Source organism: Oreochromis niloticus, linkage group LG22 (genome assembly GCF_001858045.2).
Source record: "Oreochromis niloticus isolate F11D_XX linkage group LG22, O_niloticus_UMD_NMBU, whole genome shotgun sequence".
In the NCBI taxonomy this organism is placed as follows: domain Eukaryota; kingdom Metazoa; phylum Chordata; class Actinopteri; order Cichliformes; family Cichlidae; genus Oreochromis; species Oreochromis niloticus.
In genome coordinates this window covers 11,391,750-11,413,625 of record NC_031985.2, presented here as the reverse complement: position 1 = coordinate 11,413,625, position 21,876 = coordinate 11,391,750, and the positions used below count along the sequence as shown (strand labels likewise).

General features: G+C 40.6%; 1 protein-coding gene and 1 non-coding gene across 2 annotated transcripts in view; one reads left to right on the top strand and one right to left on the bottom strand.

Moving 5' to 3' along the window:
* The first annotated feature begins 1,590 nt into the window (after window positions 1–1,590).
* The window catches only part of LOC109196492 (zinc finger MYM-type protein 4), a 196,862-nt gene continuing 176,576 nt past the window's right edge, over window positions 1,591–21,876 (top strand). Inside the window, exons 1-10 of the mRNA XM_019350532.2 lie at window positions 1,591–1,723; window positions 1,886–2,008; window positions 2,129–2,166; window positions 2,354–2,471; window positions 2,572–2,578; window positions 5,586–5,694; window positions 5,991–6,192; window positions 6,796–7,070; window positions 7,151–7,322; window positions 8,005–8,156. Coding sequence (XP_019206077.1) covers window positions 1,672–1,723; window positions 1,886–2,008; window positions 2,129–2,166; window positions 2,354–2,471; window positions 2,572–2,578; window positions 5,586–5,694; window positions 5,991–6,192; window positions 6,796–7,070; window positions 7,151–7,322; window positions 8,005–8,156 — 1,248 coding nt within the window. The 5' untranslated portion in view covers window positions 1,591–1,671. The remainder of the gene's footprint in view (window positions 1,724–1,885; window positions 2,009–2,128; window positions 2,167–2,353; window positions 2,472–2,571; window positions 2,579–5,585; window positions 5,695–5,990; window positions 6,193–6,795; window positions 7,071–7,150; window positions 7,323–8,004; window positions 8,157–21,876) is intronic.
* On the bottom strand, window positions 9,534–15,400 carry LOC102079749 (uncharacterized). Its single transcript, XR_003215866.1, has 5 exons — window positions 15,365–15,400; window positions 10,577–10,636; window positions 10,251–10,402; window positions 10,027–10,113; window positions 9,534–9,669 (listed from the first exon to the last, which is right to left on the bottom strand). It is a non-coding gene; the product is annotated as an uncharacterized LOC102079749 (transcript).

Sequence of the window (21,876 nt, the reverse complement as noted above, 5' to 3'; positions counted from 1 at the left end):
CTGTGTATATACACACATGAAAAAATTGGGCCCTTTAAAACTTGACTTTTACTTCCTACAGTAAAACCCATCACCCATGCTGAGAACCTATTTCATGTGTTCACTTCTAGGCTGGAAATTGTAATCCATTATTATCATGTTCTTCTAAAAGCTCCCTGAAAAGCCTTCATTTGATCCAGAATGCTGCAGTGAGAGTACTGATGAAGTAGAAAAATATGCCTTATTTTCCATATTAGCTTCATTTTTTCCCTCCCTTGGACTCTACAGACAGGGGCCTCTGCCAGTAATCCTTGGTTAAATCCAGAGTTGTGAAAAAAAATAGGAGTGCCTAACTGGTCAATGAGCTCGTTGGCGTGGGGAATGGGATAAGCATCAAATCTCATTTACCTTGCAGTATTAGACACAGAACTGTATAGACCCATTTTTCTTCATCACAAGAACTATGGGGCTACACCACGCCCTGTGTAACTCTTTTATTACCACCATTTTCAGCATTTTAGCCAATTCTCTCTGAACAATTTTCTCTCTGAAAAATTTCCCACAGGCACAGCCCTACAGACCCTACAGTTTAGACCAGGGGTCTCCATCTCCAGTCCTTGAGAGATATTGTCCTGCAGCTTTTAGAAGCATCCCTACTCCAACAAAGCTGAATCAACCTTAGTGCAAATTCACGGTGATCCTGAATGGCGTGGTCCAGAGACTTTGCAGTGACTCCTGCTTCATGAGCTACCGCAAAGTAGCAACAACCTGCGCTTGTCTCTCTGCAACATGTGTGACACTGTCTGCTACAACAAATGTCTCATGGTGAAGATGGAGGACGGCAGTAAAGCCCTCTGCAGTGATGAATGTCTGGTCACGTTTAAAGAGGTTCAGAAATAATAATAATGATAAAAAAACCCACACGCATTATCTCTATATTTGACAAAAGCACTTGAATGTGCCTAAAACAACACATTCATAGTAGGAATGTAAGGTTGTGAAAGCTTGACCGAAAGGTGCTTTAAGTGAGCAAAGTGCAAAGGAAGAACTCCTTTTTAACAGGAAGAGATTGCTGGCAGGTGGCTAGTTGAGAGGAAAGAGAACGAGGAGCATGTTTTATTATTTTTAGTTATTAAAACTGTTAGTTACTAATCATAATCAAGCAACCATGTCTGTGGTAAAGTAGCTATGTGCAGGTAACATGAGGCCATCTTTTATATATTCCCTTAATGTATAATGCATTTCACATGATTGGGAAGTTTACTGGAGCCTCAACTTTCTCTTCTTGCAGCCTGCAAGACGCTCTTTTGTCAAGAGCTAAAAGGGAAGTGGGGTAAACACTGTCGCTCGTGCAGTTACTGCCAGTCGATATCCAAGAGTCTGGTGACGACACCGGGTGAAGACATGGACATCAAGTTCTGCTCTGAAGCCTGCTGCTTAAAATACAAAATGCTCCTCAGCCATGTAAGTGAAGGGTGATGCTCACACTCTGCTCAGTCTGTCTGCTGCAGATGAAGGGTCCCCCCCCCCTTTTTTTTTACTCTTGAATATAATTTGTAAAAAGACAATTTAATCACCAATTCTACTACTAACTAACTTTTTTCTCAAGTGGCAAAATGTGACACTTGCAGTAACAAAGGGAAACTAAAGCAGAGTCTGCCACTTCTGGGAGAGGTCAAATACTTCTGTGGCATGAAGTGTCTCCTGCACTTCTGCAGTAACAAGGTTCAGATGCTCGACGGAGGTATGCACATTTGCTGTTTCATTTGCTCTTGATGGAGCTTCCTGGTTAAGTGAAGGGGATAATAATTTGTTCTTGAGTCCTGGGTCAGTCATGGGCTTCATAAATCTCTGCTGCAGTTTAATCAGTTACTACCACCATTGACAGGCTCTCCTCTCTTTCCAGAAGTCTCTTCATCTCTGGTATCTGCAGCACCAGCAGAGTCCTCTCCTGTCATTGGGAATGTTATATCTTTGGCTAATGCTCTGACCAGGCAGCACAGCGGCTCAGCAGCCTCTCCACAGCTTGGTACACGCACACACGAGTAGTAATTGTGGCAAATTGTGATGCTGTGTGTGTTTTGTTTTAGCTGCTCTGAGTTTTTACCTTTGTTGCCATGTTTTTTTTCTGACTATCATTTCTCCACAGGCTCCATCACTGATATTCAAACAAAGGTCATTGGACATGTAAGTCTACAAAGATGTTTTAATTGATGTGCTTCTATATAAACTTCTGTTTTGATACATTAGAAGTGGCTAAATTTCAGAATAACCTAATAATATGATCTGTGTTACAAATGAAGCCAAGTTGTCGTTGTCGTAGTTTTGATTTGTTCGTATTGAAGGTGCTTTTGTGACCTCTCTGTTCTTCGAGGCCAGCGTTCAGACTGTCCCAAAGGAGCTGAAGAACAAGTCGATCATCTGTACTCCATTGGTTCATAACAAAGGAGTCTCCTGTACAGAAGACACTCTTAAGATAGAGACACAAAAAGGTAAAGCACATAAAATGTCTGTTGTGAAATATGAACAGGTACCATCTTTTCAGAATTAACAGTTTTGGTGTTTACTCAATTTTTTCTTTTCTGTTGTTAGAAGACCGTTGTTGTCATGGACCCGGCTCTGGGGACTCGGGGTCCATGGGCAGTGGGGACTATGACTGTTGTTATTATTATTATTGTCATTATTATTATCATTTGGTGTGTCGTCTGCACTGCCTCTTATCTCTGTCCACATACGTATGTAGGCAGGTGTGTGTGTGCGTTTGTGTGTTGCTGTTTTCTGTGGCCAAGTTACAGGCACCTTCAGGCCTGAGGGGCGTGGCCTGGCTTGAGGACTGGCCACGCCTAAAGTCCTTGCCACACACCTGCTCCTCATCTGGGCTCGCCGGGGGAGCGATTTAGAAGAGCGATGGAGCTCCCACCGACGCTGGATTATTGCGGTTGACTTCACGTCAGTCTTCTAGCTTGTAGGAAAGTGTGAGTGTATGCCTGCTAGTAGTGATGGGTAGATGAGGCCTCGTGAAGCGTTTCAGCACATTCCCCAAACTGTATCGATACTGTGTCGACACAGTGTTGCTGTTTTGCTCCATACTGACACCTGCTGGACCTTAAATATCATTGCAGGCAACTTACTTGAGACTCACAACAGACACTGATTCAATGACCTAGTCATACTTGTACACTGTAAGGTATTGTACTTTCCATGGAATCATTTTATATCTTTTACATTTCAAATATTGTAGACATCTATAAAATATATTGTGAATGACACTAAGTGAAAATTAAAATGAAAGTATTGTGAATGTAATATTACCCATTTGACTCAGAGTTTATTATAAAATTCTATTCAGAAAAATAAGTTTATCCAGTTTTTGCATTCAGTCTATTGCATTTTTTTGACACCATTTCCCCAGCTTTGGAAAACTCACAGGCACAGATGAAGCTGGGGTACACAAAAACTGTAAAGCCAGGTGGGAAAAAGTTCTGATAAGATGTCTTCCTATTCCCCCAGTACGTTAAAGGATCCTCCGATCTTGGAATGTTTCTCTCCGACACTCTCCACAATACTAAGGGGGTTGGCAGTCCTTTATAATAAAATTCAGGACTGCCTGGTCCAGAACAGTCTTCCTAGATGCTTGATTTCAAAATAATAAAACACATATTAATTTAAAAAAAAATGATGATAAAGCTGTTCAGTGTCAATATAGGCCTACCAGTGTTCATTCTCGGTGAGTTTGTCTCCTCATTTTCATGTTTGGCTCTGTAATGCCTAAACACTGAGGAGGTGCTTTTGTTTGTGTAAGAAACGCAGAACAGATGCGACATTTAACCTGCATAAACTGAAATAAATAATTTACACTTCAACTCACATCGCTGTTTTTCCTATTCTGATAGATTACACTGAAACAAAGACAGTCAAACTATTACCTTATTTGCAGTTAAAAGATCAAAATGATCACACACAGCAGAAACATTTCTTTTTCTTTCGGGCTCCATTTTGTTATGGAGAGATGTGTATTTTTTTTTTTTTTAATCTTTGCGACAGTAATTTTGTGTTTTTTTGGTGGTGACTCATTCCGTTGACAGATACGGATGCGGTACTTTTTAAACACAGTTTGGCGCGTTGGCAATGAGCGATACAGCAGCTGTATCGCTCACGTGACTTTTTCTTAACGCGACGCACGCACCGATACAGGCTTCGCTAGGTGAGCTTGATACATGCGTCGGTGCGTCAGTGTTGCAGGACCCATCACTACCTGCTAGGATATAGTGTGTAGTGATGCGCGAATCATGAACGAATCGTTCAATACTCGAGAATCACTTTACTGACTCGTGAATCATGATTCACAAGCGCAACTGACTCACTGACTCATCCCTGTTGCTGTTAGCAAACTAATTTCACTAGTAGAAATATATCTAGCTTATAATTCAAATTGTGAAGAAAAACACAACATCCAGTATCTTAACAAAAACATTTCTGCTCTGAACTGGAAGAAAAAACCCTGAGTAGAAGCTCACATCAAGACAATAGCTCCTCGGTTCACAGTAGCAACGCTCTGCTAACATGCTAACAGCACATTTGAGCTACTCACCCCCTCCATTCCTGCGCTGAATCGTAGGGGAAGCAAATCACTCATGACTCACTAACCCCCTCCCTCCTGTGCTGAATCGTAGCGTAAGCAAATCACTCAGGACTCACTAACCCCCTCCCTCCTGTGCTGAATCGTAGTGTAAGCAAATCACTCAGGACTCACCAACCCCCTCCCTTCTGTGCTGAATCATAGAGCGCGCGAATCACTCATGACTCGCTCACCCCCTCCCTCCTGTGCTGAATCATAGAGCGAGCGAATCACTCATGACTCGCTAACCCCCTCCCTCCTGTGCTGAATCATAGAGCGAACGAATCACTCACTCACTCACCCCCTCCCTCCTGGCTCGCAGCTACTTCTTCTTCTTCTTCTTCGTTGGCAACCAATGTTAAGGCGCACTACCGCCCCCTGGCTCACAGCTCAGTGGACATTTAGATGAAAAATATATATTTGACACATGTAAGGAAAATACTAATAAAATAAAAATAAACAAAAGAAATGTTCCCTTTAGAAATTCTTTTGCTCTTTTTTGCTATATAAAATAGTTGTTTTCTTTAAGAATCACTCATCTTAGCAGTAGGATTTACATTAAAAGAGAAACAAATTAAGTTTGAGTGAAAATGTACATTTTTTGCACTCTCTGGTCAACTGACTCAGTGACTCAAATGACTCAAAAAACCCGATTCACTTTGGTGAGTGACTCATTAAAACTCGATTCAGTAAAAAGAATCAAATTTACCATCACTAATAGTGTGTTAACGGCTGCCTCTATTGTTTTCCCTCAGGAGGAACGTGGAACGGGAGAGGGCAGTGAGCACGGGGAGTGCAGAGACACTGGAGCAGAGAACTACACGGGGACTTTTTGGGAAGAAGACACAACACGGGAGTCAGGGACAAGAGGGGATTTATTGTTGTTTTCTTCACCACCTTGTAAATAAACACTGTTTGCACTGAAGAGTCCGACGCTTGGGTCCTGTTTCCCCACCTCCCCACGGTCTGCCGATACAGACCGTGACAGTTGTGATCCTAAAGTCGTGGTCCTGCCTGTCCCAGTGCCGGTTTACGTTCCTGTGCCTATGAACATGTACAGCCAGTACACTCCACAGCCGGTGGGCCTGCCCTTACTGGTAAGTAAAACACATCTTTGATCTTAAACGAATATGAGACCATTACTGTAAGACAAATGCTCTCATTCTTTAAAAGTACTTGTCACTTCTAGGTTACATATTTTTAAAAAATCCTTTAAGTTTTTTTCTGTTTGAGGAAAAAATATCTGAATTCTGTTTCATTAAAAAATGATGAGAATTTGTTGAAAGCTATTTGTCCTGCTGCTTTTAACTTTGTTAAGTACATTTGTCATTCTCCGCATTTCAACCTTTTAAAATCAGTAGAAACCCGAGTCTTAAGTCTGTGTTTCCCACAGCTGCCTGTGCCCCTGGTCCTCCCTGTGAACACAGATGGCTCTGAGTCAACGGTCAAATCCACAAAAGAGAGTTTGCATCCTGAAAACTTACAGGGCGAGCTCAACATCAGGCCTGAGACGGAGACAGAGCAGAGCGAGGAAGGGCAGAAGCATGGACAAATGATAAAAGAAGAAGAAGGACACAAGCCTTCATCCCTACAGGGTAAGAATTGTTTGTAATTATTTTATGTAATTAAAGAGTTACATTTTTACAGGGACAGGACGACCTGTAGTACTTGGGTAAGAAAAATGAGTTATCATCATTTATGGACACATGAACCAAACTGAACCAAACAGCTGCTTTTATATAAATCACAGCAACTATGTCTGTTCCCTCTATTTATGTCATTGTTATGGTCTCATCATTTATGACTTAATGTTTCGGTTTACTCGGGATGGACGTGACAGTCACAGCTGTTTCAAAGATCCTGTGTCACCAGAGATTTCCTGTAAACAAACACACCTTGGTATTACCTGTTAACAATGTTAATACACAGGATAATATTAGCTTCAACAACACTTACATACAGTGTGTTTTTTGGGTTAGTAATAATAACAGCTGGCTCTACTCCATTTAGGTGCAGTTGTTGAACTTGCTGGTTTTATTGCTTTGAGCTGTCAGAATATGTGCTTTGTAAAAGGTCTTGTCACATGGATTATAGGTCCTGCTTTCCTGTAATAAGTGCATATTTTTTCTCTAATAATAATAAACATAAAAAGGATAAAAGAATTGTTTCTCTCTCTTGGTTTTTTTCATTATTTTCAGACCACGCCAGTAGCTGCAGCAGTGACTTGCGTACAGATTTTAAGCCCACTTTTGACAACCAGGAGGATTTCTTTGATACCAGTGCCGGGCCGGTCACTCACCCGCCAGGCCGCCAAACCTCCCCTCCAGTTTCAGATGAGGACATGCCCAGCAGCCCTCTTCCTCACCTCCCACCTCTTTCTCCTCCTTCAGCTCTGGAAACTCCTCAGAGATCACCCGTCGCTCCTCCTCCTCCAATTTTAGTACCACAAACTTTGGACAAAGACAAAAACAAGGTGAGAAACCAGCTGAGATGGCTGGTTAGAAGCTGCATGATGTTTCCTTTCTGTGGTTTTGACACTTCTGTGTGTCTCAGGATTGTAACCTGGAGCAGCTTTCAAAGAAAGATGAGCAAGACACTCCTGAAACAGACTTTACTCAACTTGTGTCTTCAAAGCAAAACACCCTGAAGAGTGAGTGTGGAGTTGATGCCTGGAAGAGATGGATCAAGTGGAGAGAGTCACAAACCAACCTGGAGCCCGTTTCTTGTATGTTTTGTAACATTTTTTTTACTTGTCTGTAAGTTTTAGATGGTTTTCCTCTTTGAAATGAGCTGAAAAAATTCAGGTGGAAAAATCCCAGTTCATACTACTATAGTCATGAAACATGCTGTTTTCTGCTTTGTTCGTGCATATGTGCAGGTAGAGGATGGAGCTTTTTTCTAACTTTTAAGAACTTTATGCTGCTGTTTGAAAATTTCCCCATTTTTTTTTCCTGTGAAAAAGTAACTACACCCCTCTACATTGTAGAATCTAGCAGGAATACATTTCTCTTAAGGTCCTGCCACAGCATTTCAGTTGAGTTGAGGTCTGGACTTTGGGATCATTGTCCTGTTTCATGATTCAGTTTGGGCCTCACGTTTGACTCCAAAGCCAAATACTTTGGTATACAGAGGAGTTCATGGTCGACTCAGTGACTGCACGATGCCCAGGTCCTGTAGCTGGAAAACAAGTTTTAAGTTTGACCTTCATATAGAGACCATAAAATCAGGAGTCCTGTGAGAAACTTTTGTCTTTCCATTCTGACACATTCATAAAATTCACAAATTCATAAAAACAGAGCAGATGAATACACTTTGAGTGTAACTTTATTTATTATTATTTGTCTCATGAAGGCAATGATGTCAAAGCTAATCCATTAAAACCTTTTCATGACTCTTTCATCTGTTAGCTCATGCACTGACGCTGAAGGCGGACCTCCTTCGTTGCTCTGTGGCTGAACTGAGCGACTGCCTGCTTTGCTTCATCAGGGAGGTGAAACAGTCCGATGGAGAGCCGTACTCCCTCAACAGGCTGTTCTACCTCTGCCTCAGCATTCAGCTGGTAAGACTAGAAATGACAGTATATACATTTATATTTAATGGCAAATTCGCTGCCTGATCCTGCTGGTTCTTTCTAACTTAAGAAATCTATCAGCTGTGTTACTTCTCCTAGTTTGAAATTTGCAAACCCATTTAATGCATAAGAAACTGAAACAGTTCTGTATAAACGCTAAAACAAGGTACAAAATGTATTAAATGTATTTACATTTAGTGCTCTCTAACTTTAATGACCTCAAATTATTATTAATGTTATTTTAAAAAAAAACACATTTTCTCCTATTTCATGTAGTCCAGCATCGCTGAGGCAGCGCAGCGATCTTTTCTACCTCCAGCCAGATCGGAGCTGCCTTCCCAGCAGCCCTCTGTGGTTCTCGCCCGCCCCTCTCAATGACAGCAGCGTGGAAGCCACGATCATCCGAATCCTTGCTGTCCGAGGGCTGGAGGAGGGGGCGAGAGAGGGTACATGTATAACCCCGTAACTAGTGGATCACCCATCATTTACACCTGATCAGGAGGATTCAGTGTTTGAAGGACTTTTTTAATAAGTGCATCAAGATTGATTTAAGAATATATACACAGTAAAAACATCAGCATGAATCATTGAAAGATGGCAATTGAATTTAAAACTGTTTCTTAAACTGTAAATAAGAGTTTCATCATGCCGGCTCCATATGTCAATACTATATCACCAGTTTGCCTTGAATTTTGGCTGACCAGTCAGTCAGCAGGCGTGTGAAAGAAGAAACCTGCCAGCAATATAAAATCTGAACAGAAACCCGCCGCACATCTGTGCCAGTGTTCCTGTCATAACTCGTTCCACATCAAGTTGTCAGCGATGTTTTGTTTTCTCTTCGTGCTGCTGATTGCGAAAGTTCTGCGTTGGTTAAAAGGCTGATCTGAACCCTGCAGACCAGCAACAAATGTCTCTGTTACTTTAAAATTTCCTCTCAAGTTTCCAAAGTTTAATATCAACTGTTGGTTTAAACTGTCTTTCATCTCCCTTGAGTCTATTTACAGTCTGGAAAGTTTTTATATTATTTTAATAAAACAGACAGTACAAAGCTTATTTTTATAGGCTTTAGTTTATAACTCCTCTGTGAGGTCAGACACTGATGTAAATTCTTAAAAGTTACAACAAAAAAAGGCGTTTCACAGGTGACATTGCAGTTTTAGCACATAATACATACAGTAAAAATATCAGGAACAAATGAATTAACATTTATTTCATTTTAAATGGTATATATATCTTTTCATTAAACATTTCTGAAAGGAAGCTTTAAAAGTTTGCAGCATTAGCTTTTGAAAAATGGCCTCATTGTGTCCTCTACTTCCATCTTTACTTCCTGAATTAAATTTAGTCACACAGAGCCACAGCTGGTTTCTCACAAATACTTCTATGATTTACTTTGCAGGAAATATCAAACCAATACACTGGCCCCATCCTTGCACAGTCCTCTCCATCAGGATCTTCTCCAGTCCAATCATCTGGCTCATGAAAGAACCAAAATGTCAAACTAAGGGATGAAGAACAGAACGGGCATTAACTGTAAAAGCAAACTTTGATTCTGAAAATGAACAAAAACAGTTTGATAATTTGTTCAGTGTTTTTTTTTTTTTTTTTTATATGCCAGTACTGCATGTCATAAAATCTGGTTCCTCTTTCTCACTGTTTGTGTTTTGTCCCGGTCGTTAAGCCCTTCTCTTTCTGCTCGCCACCTCACTGTCACTGAGTACCGCTGGTCTCTCTTCTTTCTGTCTTTTCCTTACACTATAATCCACCGTCTAAGGTGACTGTTATTGTGACTAGGCAAACCATGTAGTACATTTCATATGTATGAAGTGTAGTATAATGTAATTGGACTGAATCAAACCTTTCATTCAGCGGTGAGCCATCCACCCACAACCATCTGCCCTCTACTGCTGAGTCTGTCAGTCCGATCCAGAAAATGTCGTCATAGCTATTCAACAAAAAATCGAGAGCTATCTTCAAGAAACTCTAAACAGAAAAAAATGATTAAGTTACTTTGTGAAACTTTCAGTCCTGGGATGATGAAACATGAGGGTGAGAACATGAACCTGCAGCAGTGGTTTGTACCTGCTCCTCACTGCTGTCTATCTTAACCAGGTCTCCTCCTTTAGTGATACATTCAGTGCTGCTCTCATTCCAGGATGATTTGCTTGTAGAGAAAAAATAACACTTTTCTCCATGTTGCTTCCAGCCATCTTCACATTTATAACATGGATCATCTTTGAAAAGATTGCATCAAAGACTTCAGTCAGGTGGAAGAAAACATGTTCATGTTTGTGTGATTTGGAGTCTGTTCTGCAGTTACAATCTAACATACTGATTCTGTCAGTCCATCCTTGTTTCTTTAATCAGAGGATTACAAAAGCACATCAAAGACAAAATATAAAACTTACCCGTAGTTATATCAAGAGGTTGTGGGATTGTAGGCGATATCGTGCTGTACGATTGTGTTACTGTTATGAAAAAAATAAACATTTTCATAAAATTTCAGCAGAAACACAATTTGTTTTTTAAATTTGGCTATATATTCAATTCAATTCAATTTTATTTATATAGCGCCAAATCACAACAAAAGTCGCCTCAAGGCGCTTTATATTGTACAGTAGATAGCACAATAATAAATACAGAGAAAAACCCAACAATCATATGACCCCCTATGAGCAAGCACTTTGGCGACAGTGGGAAGGAAAAACTCCCTTTTAACAGGAAGAAACCTCCGGCAGAACCAGGCTCAGGGAGGGCGGGGCCATCTGCTGCGACCGGTTGGGGTGAAAGAAGAAAAACAGGATAAAGACATGCTGTGGAAGAGAGACAGAGATTAATAACAGATATGATTCGATGCAGAGAGGTCTATTAACACATAGTGAGTGAGAAAGGTGAGTGGAAGGGAAAAGCTCAATGCATCATGGGAATCCCCGGCAGCCTACGTCTATTGCAGCATAACTAAGGGAGGATTCAGGGTCACCTGGTCCAGCCCTAACTATATGCTTTAGCAAAAAGGAAAGTTTTAAGCCTAATCTTGAAAGTAGAGATAGTGTCTGTCTCCTGAATCCAAACTGGAAGCTGGTTCCACAGAAGAGGGGCCTGAAAACTGAAGGCTCTGCCTCCCATTCTACTTTTAAATACTCTAGGAACAACAAGTAGGCCTGCAGAGCGAGAGCGAAGTGCTCTAATGGGGTGATTTGGTACTACAAGGTCATTAAGATAAGATGGGGCCTGATTATTTAAGACCTTGTATGTGAGGAGCAGGATTTTGAATTCAATTCTGGATTTAACAGGAAGCCAATGAAGGGAAGCCAAAACAGGAGAAATATGCTCTCTCTTTCTAGTCCCTGTCAGTACCCTTGCTGCAGCATTTTGGATCAGCTGAAGGCTTTTCAGTGAGTTTTTAGGACATCCTGATAATAAAGAATTACAGTAGTCCAGCCTGGAAGTAATAAATGCATGAACTAGTTTTTCAGCATCACTCTGAGACAGGATATTTCTAATTTTAGAGATGTTGCGCAAATGGAAGAAAGCAGTCTTACATATTTGTTTAATATGTGCATTGAAGGACATGTCCTGGTCAAAAATGACTCCAAGGTTCCTCACAGCATTACTGGAGGCCAAGGTAATGCCATCCAGAGTAAGAATCTGCTTAGATACCATATTTCTAAGATTTTCAGGGCCGAGTACAATAACCTCAGTTTTATCTGAATTAAGAAGCAGAAAGTTAGCGGCCATCCAGGTCTTTATGTCTTTAAGACATTCCTGCAGTTTAACTAATTGGTGTGTGTTACCTGGCTTAATGGATAGATAGAGCTGCGTGTCATCTGCATAGCAGTGAAAATTTATGCTATGTCTTCTAATGATGCTGCCTAGGGGAAGCATGTATAATGTAAATAGAATTGGTCCTAGCACTGAACCCTGTGGAACACCATAATTGACCTTAGTGTGTGAAGAGGACTCTCCATTTACTTGAACAAATTGGAGTCTATTAGATAGATATGATACAAACCACTGCAGTGCAGTACCTGTAATACCTACAGCATGTTCTAATCGCTCTAATAGGATATTATGGTCAACAGTATCGAACGCAGCACTGAGGTCTAGCAGGACAAGCACAGAGATGAGTCCACTGTCAGAGGCCATAAGAAGATCATTTGTAACCTTCACTAAAGCTGTTTCTGTGCTGTGATGAGCTCTGAAACCTGACTGAAACGCTTCAAATAAGCCATTCCTCTGCAGATGATCTGTTAGCTGTTTGACAACTACTCTTTCAAGGATTTTTGATATGAAAGGAAGGTTGGAGATTGGCCTATAATTAGCTAAGACAGCTGGGTCTAGAGATGGCTTTTTAAGTAAAGGTTTAACTACAGCCAGCTTGAAGGCCTGTGGTACATAGCCGATTATTAGAGATAGGTTGATCATATTTAAGATCGAAGAATTAATTAATGGCAGGACTTCTTTGAGCAGTTTAGTAGGAATGGGGTCTAAAAGACACGTTGATGGTTTGGAGGAATTAATTATTGAAGTTAACTCAGAAAGATCAATTGGAGAAAAAGAGTCTAACTTAACATCGATGGTACTAAAAGTAGCTGTAGATAATATTACATCTGTGGGATGATTATTGGTAATTTTTTCTCTAATGATAAAAATTTTATTTGTGAAGAAGTTCATGAAGTCATTACTAGTTAACGTTAAAGGGATTGTTGGCTCAGTAGAGCTCTGACTTTTTGTCAGCCTGGCTACAGTGCTGAAGAGAAACCTGGGGTTGTTCTTATTTTCTTCAATCAGTGATGAATAGTAAGATGTTCTGGCTTTGCGGAGGGCTTTCTTATAAAGCAGCAAACTATTTCTCCAGGCTAAATGATGATCCTCTAAATTTGTGACACGCCATTTCCTCTCCAGCTTACGAGTTATCTGCTTTAGGCTACGTGTTTGAGAATTATACCACGGAGTCAGGTACTTCGGATTTGAGGCCTTAGTTTTCACAGGAGCTACAGTATCCAGAGTCGTACGTAGTGAGGAGGTAAAATTATTAACAAGATAATCGACCTCTGTTGGAGTAGCGTTCAGATAGCTGCTCTGCTCTATGTTGGTACAGGGCATTGAAGATGATAACAGTGGGTGGATTATATTCTTAAACTTAGTTACAGCACTTTCAGAAAGACATCTACTTTGATAAAGTCTACTCTCCACTGCTGTGTAATCAATTATTGTAAATGTAAATGTTATCAGGAAATGATCAGACAGCAGAGGGTTTTCAGGAAACACTGTTAAATGTCCAGTTTCTATGCCATATGTTAAAACAAGATCTAGAGTGTGATTAAAGTGGTGGGTGGGTTCTTTTACATTTTGAGAGAAGCCAATTGAGTCTAATAACAGATTAAATGCCATGTTGAGGCTGTCATTTTTAGCATCTACATGGATGTTAAAATCACCCACAATAATTATTTTATCTGAGCTGAGCACTAAATCAGATAAAAAGTCTGAGAAATCAGAGAGAAACTCTGTGTAAGGCCCAGGTGGACGATAGATGATAACAAGTAAGACTGGTTTCTGAGTTTTACAGCTGGGGTGGACGAGGCTAAGCATCAGGCTTTCAAATGAATTAAAAGTCTGTCTTGGTCTTTCGTTAATTAATAGACTGGTGTGAAAAATTGCTGCCACACCGCCCCTCGGCCTGTGCTTCGAGGTTTCTGGTAGTTAGAATGACTCGGGGGTGTTGATTCATTTAAACTAACATACTCATCCTGCTGCAACCAGGTTTCTGTAAGGCACAGTAAATCGATTTGTTGATCAATTATTAAGTCATGTACTAACAGAGACTTGGAGGAGAGAGACCTAATATTTAATATTCCACATTACACTGTTTTACTCTTTGGTTCAGATGTGGATACTGTATTGTTCTTTCTTTGTGATTTTTTATGTTTAAGTTGTTTATTGCTGGGTTTTGGTTTGTTTTTTGTCTGTTTGGGAGCTGACACAGTCTCTATGGAGATGGGTTTTTGGGGGGGTAGCAGGAGGAGAGAAGCTGCAGAGAGGCGTGTAAGACTGCAACTCTGCTTCCTGGTCCCAACTCTGGATAGTCATATTTTGGGGGGTTTAATAAATTGGTCCATATTTCTAGAAATGAGAGCTGCTCCATCCAAAGTGGGATGGATGCCGTCTCTCCTAACAAGACCAGGTTTCCTCCAGAAGGTTTGCCAATTATCTATGAAGCCCACATCGTTTCTGGGACACCACTCAGACAGCCAGCAATTTAAGGAGAACATGCGGCTAAACATGTCACTCCTGGTCTGATTGGGGAGGGGACCAGAGAAAACTACAGAGTCCGACATTGTTTTGGCAAAGTTACACACCGATTCAATATTGATTTTAGTGACCTCCGATTGGCGTAACCGGGTGTCATTACTGCCGACGTGAATTATGATCTTACTGTATTTACGTTTACCCTTAGCCAGCAGTTTTAAATTTCCTTCAATGTCGCCTGCTCTGGCCCCTGGAAGACAATTGACTATGGTTGCCGGTGTCTCTAGCTTCACATGTCTGAGAACAGAATCACCAATTACCAGAGTTTGACCCCCGGCGGGTGTGTCGCCGAGTGGGGAAAAACGGTTAGACACATGAACAGGTTGGTGGTGTACCTGGGGCTTCTGTTTAAGACTATGCTTCCTCCTCACCGTCACCCAGCCGCCCTCTTTCCCCAGCTGCTTGGGGTCTGCCGGGGAACAGCTAGCGGGGCCTACGCTATCTTCGGCTGCACCAGCTACAGGGGCCTGGCTAGCTACGGGTGAATGAAGGGTGCGAAGCCGAGTCTCCAATTCAATAATCCTGGCCTCCAGAGCTGCAAATATGCTACATTTGTTACAGGTATCATTACTGCTAAAGGAGGCCGAGGAGTAACTAAACATCTGACACAATGAGCAGGAAAGTGCAGGAGGGACAGGTGAAGTAGCCATGGTGCTAACGAGTCGGCTACGAGCTAAGCTAAGCTAGCGAAACAGTAAAGAGACAGTGAGTGAATACTTTGGCTATAAATTAGGTAGTGAGCACACAGAAAGGGTGATTCAGATGAAGCACGTTAAGATTATACTATGAAAAAGGGATGTATCAAAAGATTTAAATTAAATTGCTAAGCAGAAAAGCTACTCAGAAACACCACTGTGTTTGAGCAGGAACAGGAAGTGATACTCTACCACAAAGCGAGCGAACACCAAGTGACAGCGCCACCAAGAGTCAGATTATCTTGCGCAGACACACATGCACATATATATGTGTATGTGTGTATGTTTGTGTGCATGCGCACTTTTTTGTGTGATTTGTCTGCAGCAGGATCGGAGATTTGTTCCATAGACACCTTATACTAGTGTTTCCTGCACTTAATCCATCACTACTATGTTCTATTTAAATTCAGATTCCTTTTATAGTTTGCAGTGAAATTTCTTAAACCATTGCTTAATGGGACAGAAGTACACGTCACTCTTTACTAACACATTTGTAGATAAGATTATTGCTGAACGACACAGCTAGCAGTCTCACTCACTCTTTAGGTTTTTGAAGTTTTGTGTGTAATGCTTTAGTCTCTGGGTACAGAGTCCTCATCATTATCCCATAGCGGTTCCGGTAATCTCTCAGGGCCTTGGAAGGGTGGCCATACCCAGTCTACCTCATCAATGTCGGGAGAGTCGCCGAAATACAAAAAATCTTCCTCGTTGTCACTGTCCATAGCCCACAGTTGTGGTGGTGAGGGGGGTGGGCTCCACTCTGATACTGGTGAATACGATGCGTCTTCACTCCAATCTTCAAATGCAGGGTTCGTGGATGGCTCTTCAGAGAGTAAAGATTGCCCAGCATCCCTGATAGTACCAAGTACCAAGTATGTACCAGGTTCAGCCACTTTGATGGTTGACTGAGCAGAAGGGCTGGAAGATGCCATTATCATGGAGAGTTTCAAGCCCAACAGATGAGAATTACCGCTCTTTTCCAAAGTTGCAGCTGCTAGAGAGACACTGTGGTCAACTCTACGGTTTTTGAAAATTGCTGCCACTCCTACCCGCACGCTTTAAGATCAACCCACTTCCAGATTACGCCCCCCGCCTGTTATTTTAAAAAGAACACCGCCGTCTCATTCCTTCAAACCTTTTTTTAGCTCAAAAACCAGAAGTATGGCCTCTACAGCCCTGCGCCACACTGAGGAGGAGGAAAGTTCTGCGGCCGAGGGCACAATAGTACCCGACACGCCCGGTTACTATCGCCCCTTGGAGAAGCAGCAGCAGCAAGCCGACGAGCTTGACGGTCGGGTATCTTCTTTTTTCATCGATACCGTGAAAACCGCGGTGTATCATCTAGTCAACCTAGTAATCAACAGGTACCTCACTGACGAATGCAACGGCTGTAAGTCCGATCAACCCCGCCAGAAACAACACGAGTGTGTGCAAGTCTTGGAGGATGACTTTTACGCTGAAAATTATCACAGCATCAGAAAAGACTCCTCACCCCACGTTTCATTCCATCTATTCAACGGCTTCTGATTGCTCGCAACATCAAAATGGATGACGTCAAAGTCCGCATGGTGGCGGAAACTCTCTTGCACGAACTGAAATCGGAAAGGAAAGTCTTTGACGCCATAGCCGAGGCATACACCAATCTGGTGGGGTTGGACATGGTGAAAATCAGACAGCTACGGTTGGTCGCAGAGTGTTACAAAGGAGCCTGCTAATGTTTTCTCTGAAAGACTGATTTTTCTTTCTTAAAACGTGTAACCTGCATTTTACCAAACAATGTATCCAACATTTAGTGCATTTTTAAAACATGTACCCACGTAATCGTTGATAAAATATGAAGTTACAATTCTTTTCTGTAAAAAAGCATTTTTATTTTTGTATATAAATAAATGTTGATGTTGTGCGACGGGATTGTGTGCTTCAATTTTACTTATAATGTGCCAAATCACCACAACAGACAACTCAAGACGATGCCGTCCAGAGTAAGGATTTTGTTAGACAGTGTTTCTAAGATTTTTACGCCCCGTTACGATAACCTCAGTTTTATCTGAACTTAGAAGCAGAAAATTAAAGCTCATTATGTGTCTAAGACATCCCGGCAGTTTAACCAATAAAAGTGGGTATCATATGCATAGCAGTGAAAATGTACGCTATGTCTTCTAAAGCACGTATAATGTAAACAGAACTGGTCTTTGCACAGAAGCCTGTGGAGCTTCATAATTAACCTCAGCGTGTGAAGAGGACTCTCCATTTAATAATAGCTGTAATAAAATGTTATGGTCAACGGTGCTAAACGCTGCACTTCGGTCTAGCAGGGAAGATTTCAACTTTTCAATATGAATGAATGAAGGCTGAAAACTGATTAATGTCTGATGATCTTTTCTGTGCTTCTTCAAGTTTGTAACACCGAACATATTAAGGGATGATATAATAATAATAATAATAATAATAATAATAATGGATTGGATTTCATATAGCGCTTTTCAAGGCACCCAAAGCGCTTTACAATGCCACTATTCATTCACTCTCACATTCATACACTGGTGGAGGCAAGCTACGGTTGTAGCCACAACTGCCCTGGGGCAGACTGACAGAGGCGAGGCTGCCATATTGCGCCATCGGCCCCTCTGGCCAACACCATATAAGGTTCACCATATAAGGTTCACAGGAAGAGTTGAATTAGACACACATTTACTATTTTTCTTTGTACTCTTTCTTTCTTGACATGTTTAATATGATTACTATCAGAGGAGAAAATGAACCTTGTGTAGTTTAAAACTTTTTATTTAATCAAACTGTAATGTTGTTGAACTCTGGCGGCCGTGTCTTTTAATCTTGTCAACAAATCCTTAATCACCTAAATGTGCCATTTATCATCTTGTAAAATGTTCCCTCTGCTTCTGTTGCACATCTCCCCTGACACTCTCTGCTTCACCTGCCCTGCGCAGCTGGTCCAACCGTTGCCTCCTTAAACTTGTGTGTTTAAATGTCTTTACCTCTGTTGTGAACTTCACACAAAGTTTGTGGTAACAAAATCAAACTGACGAGGATCTTGTTTGAAAAACACGCACTCACAAGACAAAATAAAAACAGACTGCTCAAAGCAAACGCAGAGCCCTCACAGTTGGTAGTACAAAACACAGTAACAACGTGTATATAAAGATATAAAGGTCATAAAATGAATTTTGAGAGAGGCTAAAAAACTATTGAACAACAGCGATGTTAGTCTGATCCAAATTTTGAATGTACACGTGTTGAAAGTGTAGGTCTTGTTGAATTATTAAACATACTTTCTTTAATTTTCCGAGCCACAAAAACCAAAACTTTTAATTTTCATCCGCTTGAGTCTCATCCTCGGATAGCTCTACTTATCATTGCTGAGTCAGTTGTCTGTTTGTGCTACTTTTTTCAAGGAGCAGTGGATTATTGGTAAGGGTGACTTTATGTGTTTAGTTACTTAAGTGGAAGTACTGTGGAAAGTTTAACCTTACATACATAGGGCTGACAGTACAGGTTCTGAGGTAACTGTTTACAAAATGTTATAATCTATTCAAAGGTTCTTTGCAATTTTACGTTGATAAACATTATCCTTAACATATTTGACCCGCACTAAGTACTATGGCCGTCACACTGTCATTTAGAATTGTTTAAATAACTTGTGTCTTAAGTCATTCCATCACACAGAAAATTAAAAAAACCCACATGGTTCACTTTTATATCACAAAATGTTAGAAATATAAGTCGTTCATAACAAACCTGAAAGGTTGGGAGTTTAAAATGCAAACCAATGGAAGCAGCAGTAGAAGACTATAATGTCGCAGAGCACACGGTGTCTATTATTGTGTAGACATTTATAAATAAAAGCTTAATTTCTTAAGAAATAAACAGGTGGAGTGGTCTTTATCAAAAGTATAAGTTGCATCTGTGGCTAAACCGCTGTACCCAAAAACTTTAAAAATCTACTGTGTGTGAGGCTGTGTAAGTAAAGCTTGCCCTTCACACCCGCGTGTAACAAACCATTTGTTGGGGGTTGTGGATTTGACACCTCAGCATTGTGAAAGTGGGGAAACATGTTTGTGGCTGAGCATAAGATTTCTGCTTACAACGTAGAATCTTAGTTCTAAATGAAATTCAAATGGTTTTTGTTTTTTTTAAGTGTGGCTAATGTATTATTTGTCTTCTAAGGCATACACACACACACACACACACAAGAACAACAACAACACAGAGAAGAAGAAGAGGGGCCAGTTTTACTACGCTTCATAAAAAACGCAATCATGCATCTTCCAACTGTATTTTTCTGTTATGGCTTTAGAATCATTGGTTGTTTACTGATCCGTACTTTGGGAGTCATACTGTTGTGATACTGGGGAGAAAAGGGTAAGGTTTGATAGACTAAAGCATTACACACAAAACTTCAAAAACCTAAAGAGTGAGTGAGACTGCTAGCTGTGTCGTTCAGCAATAATCTTATCTACAAATGTGTTAGTAAAGAGTGACGTGTACTTCTGTCCCATTAAGCAATGGTTTAAGAAATTTCACTGCAAACTATAAAAGGAATCTGAATTTAAATAGAACATAGTAGTGATGGATTAAGTGCAGGAAACACTAGTATAAGGTGTCTATGGAACAAATCTCCTTCAGCGTTCAAAATGACCAAAGTGAGGCCTGCAAGCGTTTCTCTCAGTTGATTGTGTTTAGGGAAAAAGCAGCTAAATACACTGAGACTGCTCCACATTGTTAGCGAGTTAACTCTGGATGTCTGTGGGTTTTGTCAAACTTGGAGTGAACAAAAGCAGAAAAACAGTAAAAGATGCAGACGGTGAAAGTCTGGTTTATTTTATGAACACAATGAAACATTTTACAGTCCACAGAGCAAAGTAGCATACATGATAAATAGATACACATAACACGACCTGTGAGAAGTAAAACTCATCGTCTTACCACATGTTATATTCTGTAAGCTTAAAATAAACCACAGAAATTAGAGTTTAGTGTTTTAAAGACATCTATTAAAAACATTACTGAAGTGACACATTAACGATGCTTCATATCACAGTGTTTATGATGATAAAACATGTTCTCTCATTAGCACATGTCTGCGCTGTCACTTGTCATGAAAATGTCCAGAGCCTGGGTTCAGCTTCCTCTTCAATTACCATTGATCATTAATAGGGCCTGCAAAAGATTTGTCACATTATCCCCATAAACAACATGCTTTTATAGAAGTCATTGTGACACAAATATTTAGATTCTTGTTTCACAATGTGCATGAACTCAAAATCTTTAGAGTTTCATATTTATAAAGTATCGCAAATAATACATTTATACCATTGTATGAGCTACACTTCTTGTAAAAACTGGTTGGAAATGTGTTTGAAAAAGCTCCTGCTGTGACCTTCCTTCTGTGAGGGCACACACACTCACACTCACACACACGCACACACACACGCACACACACACGCACACACACACACACACACACACACACAGAGAGAGAGAGAGAGAGAGAGAGAGGGGGAGATCATTAATACAAAGGATTTTCACTTGTTGTTGGCTTTAATATGAACATTCACATAAAATTCATTCCAATTGTTTGCCTTTGCTTCAATTAGGATGTTTCTTTAAATCTACAACACCTTCCTTTTCAAAAAGTTTACTGACATAGTAAAGAAGTAGCTAGGGAACTCAGTAAGTATGAGCAACAATAGCTTAAGGAGACTTTCTCCAATAAAGAGGAATTCATCATCTGCAGTTCGTGAAAAAGTGCAATATTAAAACAATTCAGCAGACCCTCAGAGTGCGGATACAAACTGTTTTCAGCTGTAGAGGTACACTTTATGCACTTATCAAACATACAGTTTAGAGGCTTGCATTAGAGTGCTTTTGTGCTTGGGCATCTTTTATTTAGCATGGTTGTACCATTGTGAATGTAGCTATATAAATAAATACGCTCAAGAGTCTATCGTATGTTTGTCATGCAACTAAAAATTCGAAAATATATTTTTAAATCAGTAACTTTGCAAATTTAGAGGATTTGTTTTCGGACAACATATGTGTCACATTTTAAACAGGGTTTGTATAATCAGCACTGACATACAGACATTTATGCGCTGGGTATAACAGACATGCTTACCGTGTGAAAGGCCCGCCGATGTCTTGGAGCAGAGAAACACGCTGTATTGTTGCTTTTCTCTGTTGTATAAGCAGTGCCCGTAGGTCAGAAATGCTCTGTGCGGGTAGCAAAGTCGGCTCCAACGCACATCCAGGCATCCGTGTGAAAGAAAGGTGTCGCTGCAGCTAGGCTGTCAGGATAGTCAGGCTTTTATTTATATTTGCATTCTGGTGCATTAAAACTAGCAGCCTCTGTGTCCCGCTTGGATCATCATTCCGAAAATTCAGATATTTAAAAAAAATGGTGAAATGGCTAGTGATGAGGAAAAGAATATGTGTTTGTTTTTTGTTTTTTAGAAGTATCACAGTTTATTTCTAAAGGAATACCTGTTATTTGTGACACTCTGTTTGAAACTATTAGCCTCTGCGTGTTTCAAAGCGCTAAAGAAAAGTAAAATGCTCCTAAACTAGTTAAATTAAAAGTAAAATGCTCGTGCTGATGAACGAAGTGTTATGCTCTCAAGGGTCGTTGTAAAGGGTTAGTGTGGCTGATTAGGGCATTTTTATATAGGTGGGGCTTGTTTCAGCTG